Source organism: Panthera pardus, unplaced genomic scaffold (genome assembly GCF_024362965.1).
Source record: "Panthera pardus isolate Hobbes unplaced genomic scaffold, ASM2436296v1 HiC_scaffold_26, whole genome shotgun sequence".
NCBI classification, from domain to species: Eukaryota; Metazoa; Chordata; class Mammalia; order Carnivora; family Felidae; genus Panthera; species Panthera pardus.
The window spans coordinates 25,464,229-25,488,052 of record NW_026526832.1 but is presented as its reverse complement, the minus strand read 5'-3'; the positions used below and the strand labels follow the sequence as shown (position 1 = coordinate 25,488,052).

The following is a 23,824-nucleotide window of genomic DNA, read 5'->3' as shown; positions in this document are numbered from 1 at the left end:
CAAGGTCATGAGACTGAGCCTCATGCCACCTCCACTGGGCATGGAGCCTGCATGGGATTCTCTCTCTCCCTCTGTCCCTTTCCCTGCTCACACGTGCTCTCTCTCAAAAAAAGAAAAGTTTGAAGGAACTGCCAAACTTTTTCACAATAGCTGCACCATTTTACATTACTACTGACAACGTATGAGGTTCCAATTTCTCCAAATCTCCACCAACATTTGTTATTCCCCCCGGCCCTCTAAAGCCATCCTAGTAAATGTAGCGTAGAATCTCACTGTGGTTTTGATCTGCATTTCCCTAATGACTAAGGATGTTGAGCTTCTTTTCATGTGCTTCTTGGCTACATGTATATTTTCTGAGGAGAAAGGTCTATTCAGGTCATCTGTCCATTTTTATTTTTTGTTTTTTTTTTTAAAGTAATCTCTATACATGGGGCTCAAACCCACAACCTTGAGATCAAGAGTCACATGCTCCACCAACTGAGCCAGCCAGGTGCTCCTCCTGTCTGTTACATTATTTTAATGTTTATCTTTGAGAGAGTACAAGCTCTCTCTGTACGGGCAGAGGAAGGGGGACAGAGGATCCAAAGCGGGAACGAAGTTAACAGCATGGAGCCCAATGTGGGGCTCACACTCACAAACCGCGAGATCATGACCTGAGCCCAAGTCAGATGCTCAACCAACTGGGCAACCCAGGTACCCCTCTCCTGTCCATTTTTTAATAGGGTTGTCGTTCTCTTGTTGAGTTTTAGTTCTTTATATAGTCTGGATATGAAATCTTTATCAGATACATACTTTGCAAAATATTTTTTCCCAAGTGCATATATTTTTATATGAAAATGACTCTTACCCAACTTTCTGAACTTTTCTACGCATTCAGCAATATAGCTGGATGTACAAATATGTATATGTGCTTACCTCAAAAAATTTCTGTATAACATAGTTTCCAAAAACATCTGTCATTAATTGATAGGCTGCTTGTAGAATTTCATTAAATACCATCTGTCGCTCAGCTGGAGTAGCTCTCTCTAGTTTTTGTTGTATGAATCTATATAGGAAACATTTTATATGTCATCACAGCACATTGAAAATAAGCTCCTGCAAAATCTGTATCTGACTTGAGTATCACACACCCCCACATATATACACATAAAATTACTTCCAGGAATAGTACTAACACATTTAATACTGTGAACAGCAAATTTAAAGCAAAAAAGGCAAGAGCTATAAAGCATTTCTTTATAATGCCTTAATTTAAAGTAACTATTTGGCAGACATTTGGATATATTATAATCTGCATTATAATCAATGAAGAAAACTAGATTTTACTGGTTATTCATACATTTTTCATAATAGTATTAAATATTTAAGTTTAGAGCCTAATGAAAGAAACCCTTAGAAGTAAATTTATCAAACACAAATGAATTCCTAGCCATTGTGAATGACACAAGGTTCATGTGCTACTCTTAAGGAATTTTCAACTTTAGGGAGATAAAATAAAACTATAAAAGGAAAAAATAATTAAATTTAATAAATGTGTTACAATTCTATTTTCCTTTTTGTGTTCTATCTTGAGAAGAACACTAATTTACATGTACCTTAAGTACTATAAGAGAACATTATGTTTAATGTTCAAAGTCACCAAATTCTTCTAAAAGAAAAGTGAAATGTTTCAACTTAAGACATATCACATCAAATACAAATCTATACAAATACAAACACAAAAGCATTTAACCTTCTTTTAAAAATTTTTTTTTTAGACAAGGTCTACATCAGGGACATTTACATCCACAAATATAATTCAGAGCATTCTTTTCAAAGGAAAATTAAAGTTGAGTGTATTCAGAATCAATGTAATAAAAATAACCCAAAAAAGGGCACTCCTATATTTTCATTATAAAAGTATTCTCATTATAGAAAACTGGGAAACCATAAATAATTTAAAAACCTTTATTTTTATCATATGTCCTAATAGCGAAGAAGAAATCCATTATTGGGCCTTTATTCTGTAAAAAGTTCCTTAAATGATCCCAGTCAAGAAAATTTTAGACTCCTACAAGGCAGTAATTTTCAAAGCAAAAATACAGTGCTCAGTATCCTAAACCACAATCACTTACCTAGAACCGTGCTGGTCTTGAGAAAACTCAACTATGTGCCCAATCAAGTCTCTAAGTTGAAGGTTTGGGAAGCGGTTGTTTCTGAAATCTTCCAATAATCTACTTCGGCCGGAAGGCATAATATCAGACCTATTATACCGAAGCCGGGAAGGAGGAAAGAGCTGGCTGCTGGAGCTGAACAGACTGGAAGTGCTTGAAGCACTCCGGTATTTTGCTTCTGCTCCAGGCGCTGCAGAGATATATCGACCACTACCATTTGTCAGGCCTCCTACAACAAAGCAGCTGTGGTCAGCAAATATTTTTGACAAGGCCATTCCTCAAATAAGAGTTACTTACACTAAAATTCAATCAATAAAGAAATAACCACTCCACTGACCACTAATTCCTATATGTTTTAACAGGAAATTGAAACTGGAGGGAAAATCTCACACATTTACTTATTGTGTGTGACTACAGGATCTGGGGGATAAAAAAGACTAGAAAAGATGAGAAAAATAAACCTGTATTTGTTCTTGGCAGTTTAGTTTCAATCATAATCATAACACCTAATATCATATATAAAAGTTGTATTTGTTCTTGGAAGCTTAGTTTAAAACATAATTATAGCAAGTAATGTCATACATACTAATATCAATACCAGAATACTAAAACTACCAACAAAATTTCCAGTTTATTAACAAGGTTACAGATAGCTAAGCAAACTCAGATTTGAAGCCACTGAAATACAGTTGGGCTGAAATTTACTTGCAGTGTTTATGGAACACTGAGGGCTAAATTTGTACTTTTTTGGACTGTATTTTTAAAAATGCATTAGGTAATACATATATCTCTATGTAAAGAAAAACGGATTTTTAAAAAAGTAAACTCTACACACAACATGGGGCTCAAACTCATGACCCTGAGATCAAGAGTTGCATGCTCTACTGACTGAGCCAGCCAGAAGCCACAAAAAACCATTTCTTAAAGAAAATAAATCCATTACATCTTAAAGTATTTTAAAAATTTTAAAGGAATACTCTCCATAAAATACTATTATTTTACTGACAAGAACTAGAAATAAACAAAATGTATTTTTCCTAGAGCTTTAATGTTGATCATTTGAGACGCATAAAAAGCCTCTTTAACTTATTATATCCCATTCCAAACAAGAAAATTAAAGGGCAGTCAATAGAAACAAACAAAAAATACAAGCAGGAAATTGTTATTACAAAAGTCATTTAAAAGTACTTGACAGTGTCCTTTTAAAAAAGAAAAATGTATAGAAAACCGTAACGTGCAAATATAGTTGCTCAGATAAACAGAATCTACCATCAGCTTTAAGCTATTATATACCATCTCTAAGTAGAGGAGTGCTATATATACAATCCAGACCACAGGGCAGAGATGATGCCAAGGACACACTGTCAGTGCAAAGTTGTGAAGTTATACAGAGGCACTGAATGGCAAAAAGAGTTACAGGCACAAGGAAAAAAGTAAGACAACTGTAATCCTGGAGAGTGAACTGCTTTAAAACGTTCCTCTTTTACTTTCAGTCCCCAATGCCCGAGCTTTTGTTGTGATTCCCACCACCCAGAGTATTATACATATAATTCATAGGACTCTCCAGTCCCCTTTCCAGTGTAAGTGCCACAACATTATGTTCACCTACAAGCTAGATCCCTGGTACCTAAAAGAATGTCTGACAGATAGTGGGTACACATTAATATTCATGAATATTTTATATAACATTAACTGCCTAAGGTTCAATTCTAGACTATCTTTCTTAAAAGTGTGTAATTTAACAGAACATTTTATACACTAAAACCACTAACATCAAATTCGCATACCAGTGTTCCTGTACAAAGAATCCAAAATGTGAAAGAATTCAGTGTTTTAATACTGTCTTGATTTCCTTGATACTCTTAACCCTCTAGCCCCTGCTATTATTTCTAATTATACAATTCTATCAACTGTTCACTAGCCCATTCAAATCTCTAACAATTCTTTAACCTTTATGTAGGGTAGGGATACTCTGCGTATCATTCCAGTCTGTTTTTACAAACAATTATAAAGTCTCATTCAAAGGCCACTTGGAGGTCACTTTACACTAAAGCATCCTGCTAGAGTACATCCTCTCAATTCTTCAGCCTAATATTATATTGAGTCCTTATTCTGAATCTATTACTCACACAAATTTCCTAGAAGAACCCTAATTTAAGTGTTCACTTCTCCTCCTCTTGTTCATTATTGTCTCTGCACCACTGCTTACCTTACCTCAAACATAAGGCCCAATCCTACACCTCTTTACCCTTAATGCACTAAAGATTTTCAACACCAAATTCAAAATATATACTTACCCCCAGAAATGACTATGCCAATTTTATTTCATACCTTCTAATACCTAACAGGAATCTCTCCATGTCTAGATATTCTTTGATTATATTCTATCAGCTCCCTAATACCAAACTCCTGATGCACTCATTGCCGACTTAAAATGTCTCATGATGTGTAACTGCCTTTAGTTTTAAAGAAACCTCAAAATTTCAGTTCTGGAAGTCTACTTAGTATTTTCATTTACAAAACAAAAAAATTCACTCAGGGCAGGGTACCTTTCTTTCTTTACAAATTAAATAAGCATTTAAAACCCAATTGTAATATACACTGAACATTTTAAACCTGGTTATCTAAATATTGAAAGCATGCCATCCAAACCTATTTTGGAATTGAGGGACATTTTACAAAACTGGCTTATGCTCTTCACAAATGTTTAAGTCATAAAAGACAAAAACAGTGCAAGATTAAAGAAAATTAAAGAGTCATGACAAATGAGCGTCATGTGAGTCCCCATATCAATCTCTTTCCTAATCCTTTACTCTCTCCAGTCTCTCTCTGGCAAAGTTTGAATAAGTTGGCTAATTTATTTTTTATTGTGGTACGATATCATTGTTTCCTGACTTTGATCATTGTAGTTATATAAAAGAGTATTTCCTTATTTTCAGAAAACATACATGGATATATTTAATGGGTAACGGACAGACAGTATGTCTGCAACTTCCTTTCAAAAGTATCAAGGAAAAAAAAACTGGATGTGAAGGGGAATGAATATGCAGAGAGGGGGAGAGGAAGAGAGGAAATGAACGATAAAGCAAACATGGTAAAATAACATTTTGAAAATGTGGATAAAGGGTGTGCTGTAATTTTTTTTCCTGTATCAGTGTTACAACTTCCCCATTAAGTCTCAAATTATTCCAAAATTAATGAAAAACAACACACATATAGGCTGTCTAGGTCATACCATTGCTAATGGTAGTCCATAAGCAGAGGTGTTTCTGCACCAAATGTGTTAAAGGGATAACCGTCTTCAATTCATCATTGACATCCACCCTTAGCATTTACACTTCTTAATCACTACTTGGCTAGGAATGTATTTTGGACAGGGAGATCTGTGCTATAATGTCACAGACGACTGGTCCAAATGCAGTATGCGGCTAGTCAGCCAGGACTCTTGGACAGAGCTCTTCACACAATAGTGTGCTGCCCTTTACATACTATTTGTGTAAGGATTTTTCAAGTTCACTCATGACAACCGAGTGAAGGCAAGCATCTTACAATAATCCTAGTAGAAATAATATGATTTTATAAGTTTTCATTAATTTCCTCGAGAAGTCTATTGTGTTAGAATCCTTCCTATTATTAATCAAAAACAAAAAAGATTATAAAATTACTGGGAAAAACACAGGGCAAGAAAAACAACGGTAACAACTGTAACAATCACAAAATAAACCTGATTAATCTTTTCATTCTTTTCTAAGTCCAGAAAATTTGGAATGGCAGCTGCTTAACTTATCAGACCTGTGTATTCTTTTGAAAATACAGATTCCTGGAGACTTACTCAAAACCTACTGAATTACCCTCAGTGGATAATTTTTACTAAAAAAAAAATATTCTGAAGGTTATTCTGAAGAAGAGTTTAGAGGCTAATGAATTAGAATTCAAGATTATTCAAGGATTCATTTTACAGCAGGTTGTTAACTACCAATATCAAATAGAAATGGTAATCCTAGATTTGGGGTCCTGAAAAGGGTACAACTACATATAGGCTACTAGACAGTGCTGGTTTCAGAAGACAAGGCTCTAGAAAACTCAGGAAATGGTAAGATGATAACCGAAGATGGCCAGTTAGTTGCAGCAGGCAAAGAATCAATGATACAGAGTGGTAGAAAAAAAGTCTAAAATGACAATCTAATTCCTCAAAGGATAATATTGGTCAGACCTTTTTGTCCTGAGTTCTGGCACCTCATTTTAAATAGGGTTTATGGTTTCAAAATAATCAGTTTTTTTCACCTACCTGAGAAAGTCCATTTAATTAATATTCATAAATAATACTGTATGTTAGACACTGAGGGTCCTTTAAAAAAGGCAGGAAACATTTATTGGGCATTCTTTATTAGACACTGAGAAGTGAACTCTGCACAAAATGCTATATACTGTGTTGAATTGTGCCTCCCCCCAAATTTGTCATTTTAAGTGACTCAGCTGGGGTAATCTGCCATGGCAACCCTGGGAAACTAACACAGATTTTGGTACTCATAGTGATGTGCTACTATAAAAAATGACTAAAAATGAAGAAATGACTTTGCAGTTGGGTAATGGGTACAGTTTGAAAGAATTTGGAGGTGTTCACAAAAAGCCTAAATTGATTGCCTTGAAGAGAGGGTTGGTAGAAACGTGGATATTAAAGGCAATTCTGATGAGGGCTCAGACAGATATAAGGCACGTATCAAAAGCGGCTACCGTCTTAGAGAATACGTATGTTGTCATGAACAATGTTTGTAGAAATATGAATGCTATAAAGATGTTCCAAGTGAGGTCTCAGAATAAAATGAGAAACATGTTATTGGAAATGGGGAAACCCAACTGAAATGTGTTAAAAAAGCAAAACTGGGTGAAAAGCAAAACTGGTGTGGAGATTTAGCTGAGATTTCCAAACAACGTGCTAAAGGTGTGGTCTGGTGTCTGGGCTGCTTATGGGTGAAATAAGATTAAGATAATTTGAAGAAGGAACTGTTTATTTTTTTTTTTTAAGTTTATTTATTTGTTTTGAGAGACAGCATGTGTGCACAAGGGGAAGGACAAAGAGAGAGAATCCCAAGTAGGGTCCATGCTGTCAGCACAGAGCCTGACACGGGGCTTGATGCCACGAACCCGGAGATGCTGACTTGAGCTGTAATCAAGAGCTGGACGCTCAACCAACTGAGCAACCCAGACACCCCTGAAAATGGAACTGCTAAGCAAAAGAAAACCAGCACTTGATGATCTGGAAAAGTCTTAGCTTATCTAGATAGAATGCTGAGAATGCAGAGTCAATGGGTGTAGATGGACAGCCCCTTGACATTAGTGGGAGACCAACAATGTTTTCAAGAATTTCGTATCTACAGAAACACTGGCAGCCTGGCCTGAAAGCGTTAGAGATGGGATGAATTAAGAACTACTCTGAAAGCAGAGCCACAGATGCAAAGGCTACAGGGGTTGGGCAGCAGTAGATGCAAAGGACAGAGCATCATGCCACAGGTGATTATTCTCAGGCCTTGAAACAAATGGAATTTGCCCTGCTGGCTTTCAGACCTGTTTGGCACTGTAAGTCCTTCATTCCTTCCAATTTCTCCCTTTTGCAGTGGGTATGTCTATCCTATGCCAGTGCTACTACTATATTCCAGAAGCAGATGATTTATCTAAGTTTCATAGGTCTATAGATGCAGAAGAATTTTGTCCCAGGATGGACCACATTAGGCGTCTCACCTGACAGAGAAGATGAGATTTAGACTTGAGTCATTTAGATGAGATTTTAGACATTCAACTGACGACAGGATGGGCTACAATTCTTGGGGATGCTGGCTTGGAATTAATGTATTCTGCACGTGGGCCAAAGAGGAATTTGGGGTAACCAGAAGGCAGCCTATACTGGGTTGAACTGAGTCTCCCAAAAAAGTTTTCAATTCTTAACTCCTGGTACCTGTGAATTTGATTTTATTTGGAAACAGGGTCTTTGCAAATGTAACCAAGTTCAAATTAGGTCATACTGGATTAGGTTGGGCTCCTACCCAATGAGTGGTGTCCTTGTAAGAGAAGGAAAATTAGCACACAGACACACAGAGAGAATGCCATGTAATTATGTAGGCGGCCATGGGAGTGATGCATCTATAGGCAAGGAATGCCAAGGACCGCCAGCAACCACCAGAAGCTAGGAAGGAAGGACTGCCTCTTCGGTCTTCAAAATGACATGGCCCTAAAAACACCTTGATTTTATTTCTAGCCTCAAAGTATGAGACAATAAATTTGTGTTTTAAACCACCTAGTTGTAGTTTGTTACAGGAGCCCTAGAAAACTAATACATATGCTATACTGTTAACAACAGGACAAGGGACAAGGCTATTATCTCCATTTCACATGTGACACAACAGGCTTAGCAAAGCTACCTTATTCAAGATGAATAAATAATAATTAGACTGAGTTTTTTTTGAAAACAATTATACCTGGATAATTCACTTAAAGCTTTTAATTATACCCCACTATACCTCATGAAGAACAGTATGACATTACATTCTTTTTTTTAAACTTTTAAACAATGTTTTATTTTATATTGAGAGTGAGAAAGAGAGAGAGAAAGAGAGAGAGAGAAAGAGAGAAAGAGAGAGAGAAAGAGAGAGAGAGAGAGAGAGAGAGAGAGAGCGCACATGCGCCCACGCAAGAGAAGGGCAGAGAGACAGAGACAGAAACAGAATGTGAAGGAGGCTCTAGGCTCTGAGCTGTCAGCACAGAACCTGAAGCGGGGCTTGAACTCACAATAGTGAGATCATGAACTGAGCTGAAGTCAGATGCTTAACCAACTGAGCCACCCAGGTGCCCCTGTCATATGACATTCTGAAATCTGGGATACACTTGACGTAAGTGACACGGGGAATAAATCACATAAAATTTTTCTAGTGATTATTAGCTATATATTTGCAATATAAAGACACAAAATTTTACTGGAAAAAGATTGAGGCTTCAATGAGTTTAAAAACTAATGAGATTCTAATTAAGAGTGTATTCTCCCAGGGTGCCTGGGTGGCTCAGTCAGTTAAGCGTCCAACTTTGGCTCAGATCATGGTCTCATGGTTGGTGAGTTCGAGCCCAGTGTTAGGTTCTGTGCTGACAGCTCAGAGCCTGGAGCCTGCTTCGGATTCCGTGTCTCTCTCTCTCTCTTCCCCTCCCTCATTCAAGCTCTCCTTCTCTCAAAAATAAACATTTAAAAAAAAGTGTAGTCTTCCACACCATTTTAATAGGCTAATATAAAAAGAAAACAGCATGAAAATGTCAGGTGTTACCTTAAAGTCGTACATCTTATGACGACACATAAAGCAAACATTAGATGTAAACTATAAACCAAAATAAAAATCTGTTGTTTCCATTTCTATTGCTTGCAATTTTTTCTCTAAATGCAATTAAGTAACCTGACCTTTTAGCCTCTACTTAAGCTTAACCTTCCTAAAAATATAAAGAGGGAGACCATCACAACAGAAGATATTTAATAATCTTCCCTCATTCATCAAAGAGCATTTAAACAGACTGAGGGGCACCTGGGTGGCTCAGTCGTTGAGCATCTTGACTTTGGCTCAGGTCATGATCTCATGGTTCTGGAGTTCAAGCCCTGTATCAGGCTTGCTGCAGTCAGTGCAGAGCCTGCTCCAAATCCTGCCCCCCTCCTCTCTGTGCTCCCCACCCCCCACTTGTACTCTCTCAAAAATAAATAAGCCTTCAAAAAATAAATAACCAGACTGAGCTCTTAACATATGAACTATAGTCTTCAGACTAGTATTACATCATTTCTATTACTAACTCATCTTGTTGATTCCCATTATTCTAACAAAAAGGCTAGTTTCTGTTTGGTTCTAAAAATTGCCTGAACTTTAATCTTTAGTGAAAACTACTTCTGTAACTGAACATGAGGACTCTTTAAAAACTATGCCCCCAAAATCATAAGTAGTGGGGTGAATTTCACTCACTGCCTCATATGGACATGTGGGTGCTAAGTATCTTCCCCGCACATCTCAAACCACCCTCACAGATATGACCTCATTTCCTCTCTCGTTAATACTTGTGGTGACAGTTAAGAAACCAATGGATTACATCTGCATTTCTTGTAAAATATTCCTGTTGTGATTTCATGACCAGCTGCCCTGAATGGGGTAAATGGAAACTGTAGGACCTGGGGTTTTTCTCTTAAAATCAGGATCACTCAGTGAGTTTATGCAATGTTAAGGTTTGCTTAATAAACTTGAGTATCAGGAAGAATAACTTTGATCCTAGACAAACATTATAGGCACACTGATTTTGTCTCTTGATGGGGCTGTTACTGTGGTGGGAAGAGGGCTGAACTGCAAACGGACTGTGAAAGATTTAACCCAGACAAAAATAAACCTAACCTAATGTCCAAAAACCAAACCAAATGTACACACACAAAAATAAAAACTCTACAACTGTCATAAGCCCTTTCAAAGTGCAGTATTCTAAACAGTATGATCCTATTAACACACTGAACAGAGAACACACTGACTGGAACAGCTAAATAATGCTTTAATGTAGAAATCCAAGTAGAATGTAAAATAATTTTTTAAACAAGTAGCAAGTGTCCCAGAATACATTCACCAATAAAACACAAAGAAACAAAACTCCTCAAATTCAATTACCCAAACATCTATTGAGATTTCAACATTCTTATAGTGGCGAAAGGTCTGGCCTTTCTTGCTTCTAATCCAAAATAGCCCAGAAGTAACCCTAATATAAAGTGTGGTAAATTTGGTACAAAAAAACCCTGAAGGAAAGATGGTAATTCTAATGGAGAGAATCATTATATTTCTATAAAACAGAATTAAAATGCAATAAGGCAACAGAATTACAATCATTACATTGTAACCTCTGGTAGCCAGGTCTACATTCAACAAACACAAAACTACTACCTCCATGATGGTGGGTAGTTTGACTTGATGATGGGTAGTTTGACTTAACAAGTGGTTTTTTTGACTTAATACAATATCTCCAGTCAAGAAGGGTCTGGCATGTAGGTAGTCATTATTGTCTGAATAAATTAATAGGTAAAAATTCTGATCAGACACAAAAATTATAAAATGTAGGTCAATGAGGGGGCGCCTGGGTGGCTCAGTTGATTGGGTGTCAGACTTCGGCTCAGGTCATGATCCTGCAGTCTATGAGTTCAAGCCCCACATCGGGCTCTGTGCCGACAGCTCAGAGTCTGGAGCCTGCTTCAGATTCTGTCTCCATCTCTCTCTGCCCTCCCCCGCTCTCACTGTGTGTGTGTGTGTGTGTCTCAAAAATAAAATACACACACACACACAATTTTGGGGTGCCTGGGTGGCTCAGTTGGTAAAGTGTCCAACTTTGGCTCAGGTCATGATCTCGCGGTTTGTGAGTTCAAGCCCCGCATCAGGCTCTGTGCTGACAGCTCAGAGCCTGGAGCCTGCCTCAGATTCTGTGTTTCCCCCTCTCTCTGCCCCTCCCATGCTCATGCTCTGTCTCTCTCTTTCTCAGTAAATAAAAGTTAAAAAAAAAAAAAAAAAGTAGGTCAATGAAACTACTCACAAAACAAACATTAAAAAAAAGGATTAATCTCAGCATAAATTAAGTTTATTACTATCCTATTTAAAACATCACATAAAGACTTTTATCTGTTTTAATTTAAAAACCAGTAATAAAATACTTGAAGAGACTACCGAAGTAAAAATTTAATTTGGATTAAAGGCCAATTGTTAGCAAGTAAAAAAGTATAAAGCAACCAATATAGTGACATTCAAACTCAGTTTTCCCATCAACTCACAACAGGCTAAGTTATATTTTACCAAAATTTTATAAATAAAGTTCACAAATATTCTAAAGTTAGGGAGTAGGAAAAGACCCATTATTTATTCAGAGAGATATTAGACAGAAATAGAAGCATTCTTTGAGAAGCAGTGCAACATCCTGTAATAAGCCAGAAAAATCTTGGGCTCAAGATTTTTGTTCTTTACTAACTTCATGACTATAAGCCAATTACTTAATTTCTTTGATGATAAAATTTGTATGTGTGTATCGTGTGAAAGAGAAAGAAGTCAAAGTTCACTTTACTCTATTTGGATATTTAATTGCTCCAGTCCCATTTACTGAAAAGACCACCGTTCCCCAAATATACCAGAGCGGCCCACTGGTCACAAATCAGGTAAACCTAAAGAAGTAGGTCTATTTCTGGATCCTCTGTTCTATTCCACTGGCTTATTTATCCTTGTGGCAATACCACAATTTTAGTTGCCGTAAGTTTATAATATATTTTGACATTAACCTGGATCTGTAAGATTGTCTGGACTACTCTCAGCTCTATCTTCCGTTTATGTTATTTAACGTAAAGAAATTGTCAATTTCTTTAAAAAGCCTGAAAAATTATTGAGGCTGTGCTAAATCTAGTCATCAACTAGAAGAAAAGTGGTTTCTTTATAATACTGAGTCTTTCCACCCCCATACAAGGTATATCCATCCATTTATTTGTCTGCTTTAACTTCTCCAGTGTTTTACAGTTTGTAAAGATCTTGACCTTTTCACATTAGATTTGTTCCTAGGCACATTATAAGAAAACAATCACACATGAAAATATTTTCAATAACAGTCAATTTTCAATGTCACCCCATGAGACGTGTGCTTTCATTTTCAAAGATTATTTGGCTAAAGCTATAAATCTCTACTGAAGCACATCTGCATATATCTCAAAGGTTATATTTTTGATCCTATGTTTACTTAATGGACATTGTTTGGTGTATAAACAATGCAATGATGTAAATTCTAGGTGACACCTTGGTAGATTAAAATGTTTAAGGTGCATGAAGACTTATTTGCTACCTCAGTAATAAGAAAACAAGGTAAAAACTAATTGAGTGGGGAGCTGAAATGCAAATGTGAAGGCCGACAAAAAGGAAAGCCTTAAAAGGACAGTAAACAATGATACACAATCAGCAAAATTAAAGAAAAGGCTCAATTTGGGAAATATCAAGAGGAAAAGAGTATATAAAAACATATACAAAAAGAAATCTGACTTTTCTACTTTGTCTCTCATCTATAAGCTTTTATCCCCCTCTCCCAAACTTCACACAATAGCAAGCAGAGTTGAGATAAATGGAAGGCAAGAAGGTAGGAAGGAAAAAAGGCATTAGGGAGATGACAGAGGACAAAGTCAAAGGTTCATAGGAAGCCCCCAGGGATCCAGGAACTAAGAGTTAAAAAGGAAGTGTGAACTGGAATAAGGTCATGTGTAAATTATGAATTATTTCTTTTCAAGGTGCCTCTCTCCCTGTGGGTACTATTGGAAATTTCAGTGGGATAAAACTCCCCCCACCTTTTTTTTGTTATGGTAAGACTGGCTTCTGCATATTTAATGTCAACAGAATTCCCACAATCATTGTGATAAGTAAAAACTGTTGCCACATATTTCCAAATTGTTCACCTCCTCAAACCTGGTACTTTAAAGAAGCACTCCCAAATTACTCTGATGCTGAACCATGGACTCAGATCAAGTATTTGCTAGCTCTAAACCTGAGATTATCTTAACTGAACTAACTGGTGATAATATTCTCACTCATTAGAACCACAAAGTCAAAGATAATGTTATTAAAGGATAATGAATAAAATATAAGGGCAACAATTAATCACTGTGATCCCAAATTAGACCTAAGATCAATAAATTTGTATACAGAAATGAAACAAAATAAATTCTTCCATACAAGTAATAATTTTGGAATTTCTTCATAGAATAGTTTATACCCATCAATGAATAAAAATGACTTTTAGAAACACCAGAGGGTTTGAAGCAATGCTTTAATTTACATCGCCATGAGCACCTGTAAATGTTCTGTTGCGGGCTGGATATGCTACTCTAAAGCCAGTTCCTGAGATGCCTGCCTTATGATTAACACATATTCTTATTTCATGAAGTAGATAATATATTTGGACATTCTCAAGAATAACTAATGAGAAAGAAAGGATCTAGAAGTTTAGTAATCTTATATACAACTTTAAAAATACATAACCGACGCCAATGTGAGGTACACAGTTTCAAAGACTGATTAGAATACTGTTTATATACTTTGTGTAAAACTGTTCAGTTTATTTTAGAATAGCATAACAGAAAAAGCAAGGATAGTATCAGGAGTCAGAATGGTGTTCTAGCCTCAATTCCAGCATTCGCTGGTTTGGGCAAGTCTCTTGGGCACATAAGACCTATACTTTTCTTATCTCTAATGAGCATATCGCTCAGCCAGTCTACCTTAACAATTAAGATGAAATGAAATAATGAATATGAAGGTGCTTTAGAAAACTATTCAAATGCTACTGAGTTACAGGCAATTTGTTACTTAAAAGATAATAGTACTTTCAGTAAAAACTTCAAAATAACTTACATTGTTTTCTGCTTTAAGGACCACATACAAAACTCAGAAAAATTGCACACAGCCTTAAAACCGATTGGGTGACACTTGTTTTAATTTTTATTTAAACATTTCATTCTAAGAGAAGGAGCTGACAAAGTCTACCAAAGTTTGGCAATTTTAAGAGAGGCTGACATCTACTTAATAGGAAAAACGATCCTAACAATTTTATTCTGTTTTTAATATAAAAATCTTCTGATTAGAAAATAGGTTATAAAATTTTCTAATCCATAACAAGCTAAAGCACTGAATTTGATTGCTGAATACATGACATTAATGAATTTTCAGAACTGACAGTCCCCTTTCAATAAACTGAATTTCATATAGTTCAAAGCTTGAATTACACTTATTCATACCCTTAAGAAAAACATCAGTCAGCTCAAAAATGAAGAGGTACAAGGAATAAGCCATTATTTTGTCAAGTCGTAAATTAAATAAAAATACAGAATGTTGCTTTATATGCAGGAAATCCCATGTCAATCTAATAATGATGAGCATAAAGATGAGAGTATCAGAAATCAGTAACATGTTTTAGATCAATGTAATATGAGAAAATAATTCACTTAACCTTGAACACTTAACTTGAAGCCCAGAATGACACTACTCTTTCCATTTCAAGATAAAAACCATTAATTTTAAATTTCTTCTTTTTCTTTGCTCTTTCCCACTTGTTTCTGACTCCCTATATTTTAAGTGCTGCTTTTAAAAAATTGTCCTTAAGAAATAATAATAATAGTAACAAAAAGTTGTAGTCAAATGGAGCCAATCTGAAGGGTGCCAAATGGCCAAATATGGTAAAATTTTTGGATAAAAAAAAAAAAGTATAAAATTGATGTCTCCCAGACCGCAATGGACTGAAATCCCAAAAGCTATTAATTTACAGGTAACAATGATGATTAAAAGAACACAAGTAAGCTGTTAGTGTATCAACTCATTCTCAAAGTTAGAAAATAAAGACTCCAAGCATTATCCTGACTCCAAATGAACTATGTATTTTCAGTGTAACCTCACAACTCATGAGGGCAAATTTTTTTAGAGAAAAGTTCCAGCTCGTAAATGCAGAAGGTATGACAGAATTAGAGAATCACCATTTTTGCAAACTCATAAAATAGGCAACTATCCGAAGGCTGCTAAGCCCATCAAGTGGATCAGGCTGACAAGCTCACAACGGAGACAACCAGATACATATCTCCTGATAACGTGCAACACTAGAATACAGAACACTACCTTGCCCAAACTAGCAAACAACAACCAGACCATGCCTCTAGATTTAATTCTGTTTTCTAGAAACAGACTTGCAAATTCATTTCCACAGGCATTTCCTAAATCAGCTGCCTTGATAACTTGATTCATGAAGAAATCCATCTGAAGGATATACAATTTAAGTATTTTCTTAGACCAGAAAGCATGTAAGTCTTGCATTATGATTCAATCAGATGAAAGCAAAGGATGGATTACTTCTGTGAACACTATGTAAAGAGCCAATTTATGAAATCTATTAAATTACTTCACCCTGGCATGGTCTATACAGTCCTTGTTAACAACAGTGCCAGTCACACTACAACTAAAACTAAAGGAAACTGGGAGATCACAAAAGAAAATCACCTACAGATAATTCCAATCAGAAGTGTGTTAAAATACCAGATTTCCAGCTGAAGCTAAACCTATGGAGTTTTAACTCTGGGTACAAAAGTATCAGGCTATAATACAGAAATGCTGGCCCAAGTGATGATTATTTCCCATAATTGATGAGAATTTCTTCCCTAAGCATCTACACAGCTGGGTTCTTTATAGTCTAAAGAAAAATATCTTGATTGCTGTTTAATTATAGAGACAGATCTAAAAATTTTATTTTTTTTTAATATATTTTTTTTATTTTTTGGAAGAGCACAAGCAGGGGAGGGGCGGAGAGAGTGGGACAGAAGATCTGAAGCAGGCTCTTCGGTGACAGGCTGACAGCAGCAAGCCCGATGTGGGGCTCCAACTCACGAACCGCAAGATCACGACCTGAGCCAAAGTCGGACACTCAACCAACTGAGCCACCCAAGTGCCCCGAAAAATTATGTTCTAATTTTTAAGCAAGTTATGTAGAATAACTAATGCCATTTTTACAAGCTCTAAAGCACAACATAAGCAGTAACAGTTGACAGGAATCTGATCTGAAACTTACCTATAAAAAAATGACAGGACATGACAAATATAATCTTAACAAATAAAACACAAAACTATTATGAAAGTCCTATTCTTAGGTTTGTTATGTTCCAAATATTTGTGTCCATTTCAAAGTTTCAAAGGCATATCTTACATGGGGGTGGTGGAAGTGAGTGGGTCTGAGTAGAAATAACAGAAATCAGGAACTGATCAGCCTTATGACCAAGAAGAGATGATAAATGAAGGTGTCAGGCTAAAAACTGGTAAATTTACACAAATAGTGTACAGCAGATCTTAGGACACCTCCCAAATAAATTAATCAATTGTATATATTTAATATCCACAAAAGAGCAAAGACCCAGAATTTGGGGCACAGGACCAGTCTTTCAAAATCTAGGCCACGTCACACTGACATATATTTACACGATGATCACTACAAAAGATCCCTTTGTTACATGGACATTTATGTATTAATGAGCTGTAGGAAAAAACAGCTATACCTTTATGATGGGGGAGTCAAATATAATCACTAACTTATATTTGCTAACAACAGCAACATTACTTTTTAAATTGCAAGCTGATTTAAATCTTTCCAAGCACATAAAAATCAAAAAAAGGAATCTCTGTTTTAATTAAGGCAACTAAAATTATAAAAATCCAAAATCTACTTTCAATGAAATACTTTCCTTGAAGAGATAAGGATTCATACACAGCCTGATATTCAAAATCTCTTCAAATATATGCTGCTAACTACATGAATAAATACTTCCTGGAGAGGAAAAGGGGTAACCACCAACTCAATAATCTTGGGGTGGGGGCAATTTTAATATAAAGATATAAACAAAAGTCCTAAATACTCCAAATTCAAGGATATAACAAACCTAAAACATTTTTTTTCTTAAACTAACGACATATTCAAAAGTATATGGACCAAACCGATCAGATTCTCTAACTCACAACCATACTAAATTCATATACCCTGATACACCCTTTGGTAAAATGGCCAGGCATTCAAAGGCCAAAGCAAAAACCATTGTAGTAAACTATCTCAAGTTTGAGAACTATGTGACTAATGTTTCCCTTTAGATGTGCAAAAACTTTCGATAGTGAAATTTCTTTTACTAACATGTTTCAACAGTTGACTTTTCAGATGATCTAAAACACACACAAATCAAAAGCACAGACAAGAAAAAACACACCACTGTATTTCATAAAAGGAACATAAGATACAATAGGGGTCTTTACCTTACTGTACATTAGACCCTCACTTTGAATTTTCACGAAAGTAGAACTTTTTCAAAAGGCTAGTATCTAAAAGCAAAAGCAATTTGGCATGTTTTATCCAACATTAAATATTTTACACATATTATAAACACACACACAAACACACTTACATGTATACATACAAATAAAAAGGGTTTTGTTTTTTTTTTTTTACCTAAATGCAAACTGGATGAGGATCCATGTGATGAAAGTGATGGCGGTGGCGTAAGTGAATGTCCTGGAGTTTGGCTTGGCAGAGGCATGCCTATTGGACTTGGAGAGGAGGAAAATCCCAGACTATTGTAAAATGGTTGCCCTATGGGTGCTAGGCTGCTACTAGATCTTTTGTACAAGTCAGAGCTAGTAGATAGAGACTCTCTCCTTGTGGCACTACTACTTGCAGAACTGCCAACTGAAGAAGAAATAAAAAAAACCCTAATTACATACAGTGTTAACTGAATAAAACCTATCCCCAACTCTTGCTGGGAAATAACAGAAGTGATCACAATAATTACTTTTAGAAACATTATGGGGAAGATAATTACTGTGATAACTATATAAACTGACTTTCATTAATCATAAAAGGGTATAAATGCACCCCAATAAAGTAACCAGATACTTAACAGAGCACTCATATGTTTATTATTTCACACATATTTACCATTGACACATATGATTACTGTGCTTTAATACCCTGGTATGATTTATAAACCCTACAATTGTAAGGTGTCTGCTTTAGGAGACGCTAGAGATTAAATTCCAATAACGTTAAATTTTGGTAGTGTCCTAATCTCTGGAATCAGTTTCTTAGACTTCAACTCAATGCCAAGAAAGTATTACACTGATAAATAGATTATTAATACATTTCCCTCACCATTCACATTTAATTTGGCTTCTACCTTGTGTTCAAACCATAGTCCTTTAAGTCCATATTGGCCCGAATATCAGTCAGTTGTGAAATACAGATGGTAACTAACTTCTCAGCACTTTTCAAATTACACATTCTCCCTATCCATCAGCAACTAAGTTACAAAATATATATGAAAAAGTAAACTTCCTTTTAGACAATTGATGGCTTTCATTACTGTTGTCACAACCAAAGACATGCTTTCACTTACCCCTCAGGATCTCCATCTCCCATTCCAGAGATTCTACTACTGGTCTTATGAGCCTTTTACTCAAGTGAAGACAAATCAGCCTTTTTTCCCCCTCAAATACACAATTATCTCATATCACATACCTTCCTAAACTACATACTGAATTCCTTTTACTTAATCCCAAATTCAACCCTTTAGTCCTTTTTTTCCTTAAGCACTCTACAAAATCATTTTAAAAAAATGGCAGAACCACATTGCCATGTAGCCAGGCATACTCAAAAAAGTAATCAACATATCCGGATAATCAGTCTTTACCAAGTGTTTAAAAGGGCTGTCCAAAACTCCCACATCTTAAGTCTCACTTATAGCCCACATTTTCAAGTGCTTCTTTCCTATTTCTAAACACTAGCCTTTTTTTGGTTTGTTTTTTAACTGAATATCTTTTATAGCGAAGGGAATTTCGTATTATATTTCTTAACCTGTCAGGTTTTTAAAGAACAAGCTCTATATTCGGACCAATATGGTAACATTTTTAAAGAGAATTTTAAAGTTTCTATTAGGTCTTGGTTTTCTAATCTCAAGTCAATTATAAATAGGTCATTAGAGCACAATGAAAAATTAAGAGAAAAATTAAGCAGAGAACATAATGGGTAGACCAAGTTAAGCTTATAATACAGATAGCAAACAATTACATTGGTTTTCCCAAATTCAAGACTCTTATAAAGGAAAAACACAAGGCTCACACTACTGTATGAGGCAAAATATTAAAACACTAGTAAACCTTTAATACCAGCCAGTGTGGTTTCTGAAAGACTGATATGTTTTATAGAAAACTGCACATTTTAAGGTATCATCTAATAAGAGAACACTATGTAACTATATGCATTTTAGTAGCAAAACCAAACAAACACTCACGTGACAAGCACCTCTTCTAGAGTTGCTTTTGGCAAAACTGTAAATACATGCTACGTTAACTATGCTAATTTAAAAGGACACTGTCAAAGTGATTGTTCTAAATACAGGGCTACACTTAAAATTCCTATTTATTTCAGAAAACAATTTGACTGACAAGGAAAAAAACAACAGCTCTCTAATAAGAGCAGTAGCACTGTCATTTCCCTGGCAAATAACCAAAGAAACCATAGTTTTGACACATGAAATAGTATCTTCCTCCAAAAAGGAAAGGCCAAGCCAAACGTTTAAAAGTAATTCAGAAATAGCTTTATTTTAATCCTAAACAAGCTGGCTCCTTAACTTTTACTATATGCCTAAATTATCTGCAACAGTGCAACTGTGAAATATGAAAACAAAGGATACCTAAAAGATCTAAAAGGCTAGACCAACAGCGGAGTCACTAATCATTTATCAACTATATATAACATGTTAAATTTCAAACTTTCAATTGTAACAACACTTTCTAAGTAATGGGTCATAGAAGGGTTGATTTAATTACCATATTACAATGGCTAAGCTTCCTAACTGTGTTATATAAGGTGGGGTATAACACTGGTAAGTGTTAATAATTGCATCATATAGGTAAGAGAATGACAGTGTACAGGATTCTGTATGTGTATATGTGCACATAACCGTACTATCATTTTAGATTTCATACAGGTATGGGATTGCCATCATGTGAAACGGCAATGGGTAGGCTTCTTTTAAGAGTACCCTTGTGTAGCACTTGAATGAACTCTCACAAAATGTCCAAGAGGAAGGGGAAGATGATAAGACTTTTACTGGCATCCAGGGGTGGCAACTGCTAATGTCCTCTGAAGCAAGGTAAAACAGAGGTATATACAGATTGGTAGTCAAAATTAAGTAAGCAATGTTTATAAATAAGGGAGGCATGAAGAAGACCAGTTTTGGGGAAGGAGGCATCTGCAGGAAACATTTGTAGGGAACAAAATGCTCATGCCAACCGGTTCCTGAATGCTGGGGGGAATGATCCTAACAACTGAGAGACAAATGAGAATTTGAAAGAAGTGGATAAGGGGGTCTACAAGTCCATCCCAGACCATCAGTGACATATGTTATTACAAAAGGGGAAATGAGGTTTATCAAAGCTCTTCTCTATTTTTCCTGGATTATTTAGAGTCTATAATCTCTAGTTTAGAAACTAGTCATTCCTACAAAGTTTATCTTTTAAGTTATATGTTCTTACAATTTTCTTCAGCATGTTGGATATTTGGAGAAAATGCTTGTCAACTGTATTAGGAACAAAAAATGAGTCCGATGGGAGTGCCTGGGTAGAGGTAAAAATACCGAACTCCAAAAGGAATGAAAAATTCAAGTAGGAAAATTAAAAGATTGAAGACTCTCCAAGTTCATTAGATTTTTCCCTCAGAAGTTCTTGTGCCCATTCTTTAGGTAGTTTGGTGTTAGGCAAGTATGATATTTCCCTATTGCATTTCATTGTAGCACAAAAGGATTCTGCTTCTACAAGTTTATAGCAATTTTAGATCATTCCTCTTACAAATATGAATGTTGAAAGTTCAGAAGTCACTTCCTTAGAAAACCAGCAAACATACTTAATAACAACTGGCCCATGTTAGTTTTGCCATTTTCCACACCAGAAAAGAAAATAACTTAATGTGGTGGGAAAACAGACGAGAAGCAGGTATTAAAAGATTCTATGACTTTACTAAAAATAGAAAACCTCTTGCGATCTGAATAAACTGCCCTAACCCCTCATGAAGAAAAGGCTGCCAATTAATTGTACCAACAGAACTAGGGTTTCCTGAACACTCTGGAAACTTCAGAGATTGATAACACAGGTATGTCAACAGGAAGTCAATGTGGGCCTCTTCTGATTTCACCTGGTCATTTCTCAGTTACAAAATCAGTTTGTGTGGGTAAATTATTTATTTTGTGAAGCTATTTTAAATTTAAAAATTTTAAGTATTATGTATATAACTAGGCTATGGAAGAAATATTCTTTTAGAAGAATTTTTAATGATAAAGGCTAAATTATTTAGTGTAGAAGATAAGCGTATTGGTAGTTTCTTAGGGGCCTCTGACCAGAATATTTCACTGTATTTTAACTTTATATATTATACCTAATAAAACCATAATGAATGACTAGCATTTAATAAGAATAAAACATCTGATAAAAACAAAAAAGACTATTATTTTAAAACACTAGAAATTTAAGGTGGCAAAATATTTACTTCCTCAAACATTATTTTGTACATAAAAAGGAAGAACTAGTAATCAGCAAACAAATCTTAATAAAAAAAAAATTATAATTCTTAAAGCCAGGGGAAAATGTATTATATCTGAGTAAAAGATGGGCTGCTTGAAGTGAGCTAAACATTCATAAATGCTTAAAGATCTGCAGCCGGTAGTTTTCTTCCTACAAAATTAAATAAACCGGTATTTTATTCCTGTCCTTTCTACACTATAAACTATTATTTATCTTCATATTGAAAACAAACATATACCTCATGTCCACTTAGCAGAGTACACTCATCTTAAAAAGGCAACTTACCTGACGAACCAAATCCACTGAGGGCTGAGCCTATAGCAGCACCCAGAGAGCTACTGCTTCCAAAGCCAAGCGATGTACTTCCAGGCTGGCCAGGTCCGTGAGAAAATAAAGAACTGCTCTGGGAGCTACTAGTCAAAGAAGTGCTCCCGTAAAATGAATTCGACTGCAGATTCGTGCTCGGCGGCTGCTGCTGCTGCTGCTGCTGCGGTGGCTGAGTGCCAATTGGCCGAAAGAGACCGTTTGTGCTGCCGGTAAGACTATTTGCAGTTCCTCCAGCTGCTGCTGCTGCTGCTGGAAAACAAATTTCAGACACTTCTTGAAACCACCAAAAAGACTACTCTCTGTTTTTAAAATATCTCAAACAACACCAGAAAAATATTATCCCTGAAAACATCAGTTACACTTACCAGCTTGTGCTGCTGCTGAACTAATTAAAACGGGTGTCGGAGCCATTAAACGAACTGGAGCTCCAAGGCCAGTTCTTGCTCCGGGGCCAACCACTAAGGCACCAGTCTGATCATAATAGGCAGTTGGAGCTAGTACTTGATAGCCTAGATAATATTAAAATAAATGTTTACTAATGAAAACATTTGCTATAGAAAACATGCATATTTATTTCCCCCACATTTGTCTTTATCAACCACAAAATATAATTATATACAATATGAAATCCTTAAATAATCATGATATGAGAAGTTAACACATTTGAGAAGGTATTACTTACTAAATGTATGAAACTGTAATAGTGTGTAAGTAAAACTGTTTTCTCTAAATTTTAAGAGATGCCTTCCATTTACAAACCACAAAATAACAAGGTACATTCTTTGATATGTAACTATAGGCCATCAAGCACTGATATTTGAAAAATATTACCTATTAGTTCTGAGAAGAGGATGGAAAGACTAAGGGATGTGAGGTGGTCAGAACACTAGAAGAATGGTTTATTATGCAATTTTAATAAAGTTCTAAACCAAGGGATTCATTAACAGCATTCCCTCAGCTTTTCCTTCGTAAGCATCCATTTAAAAATCATGATATAAAGATACCTTAAAATCATAAGGTTACACTTTTTGTAAAGGTTCTCAAGTGAAAATCTGAATAAAAATCATACAGGAATTAGTTTTATAGCCTTAAGCACAAGGCAGGTGATAATCTGCACTATTCAGAACTACAGAAGCTTTTCTCAGGGGAGATTCCTTATCTTAACTACAGAACAAAAAGTAACTATTT

At 35.7% G+C, this 23,824-nt stretch overlaps 1 protein-coding gene across 8 annotated transcripts in view; it reads right to left on the bottom strand.

The window, feature by feature from the left end:
• PUM2 (pumilio RNA binding family member 2) overlaps positions 1–23,824 on the bottom strand; it is a 99,863-nt gene that overhangs the window by 13,972 nt on the left and 62,067 nt on the right. For 6 of the 8 annotated variants that reach the window (XM_053891130.1, XM_019451043.2, XM_053891129.1 and 3 more), the window contains 5 exons: positions 23,002–23,145; positions 22,595–22,885; positions 18,186–18,422; positions 2,115–2,382; positions 916–1,045 (listed from right to left, as the gene is read on the bottom strand). In XM_053891130.1, the coding sequence (XP_053747105.1) occupies positions 916–1,045; positions 2,115–2,382; positions 18,186–18,422; positions 22,595–22,885; positions 23,002–23,145 (1,070 nt within the window). The remainder of the gene's footprint in view (positions 1–915; positions 1,046–2,114; positions 2,383–18,185; positions 18,423–22,594; positions 22,886–23,001; positions 23,146–23,824) is intronic. The other 2 variants (XM_053891131.1, XM_019451087.2) reach the window with 1 other exon arrangement.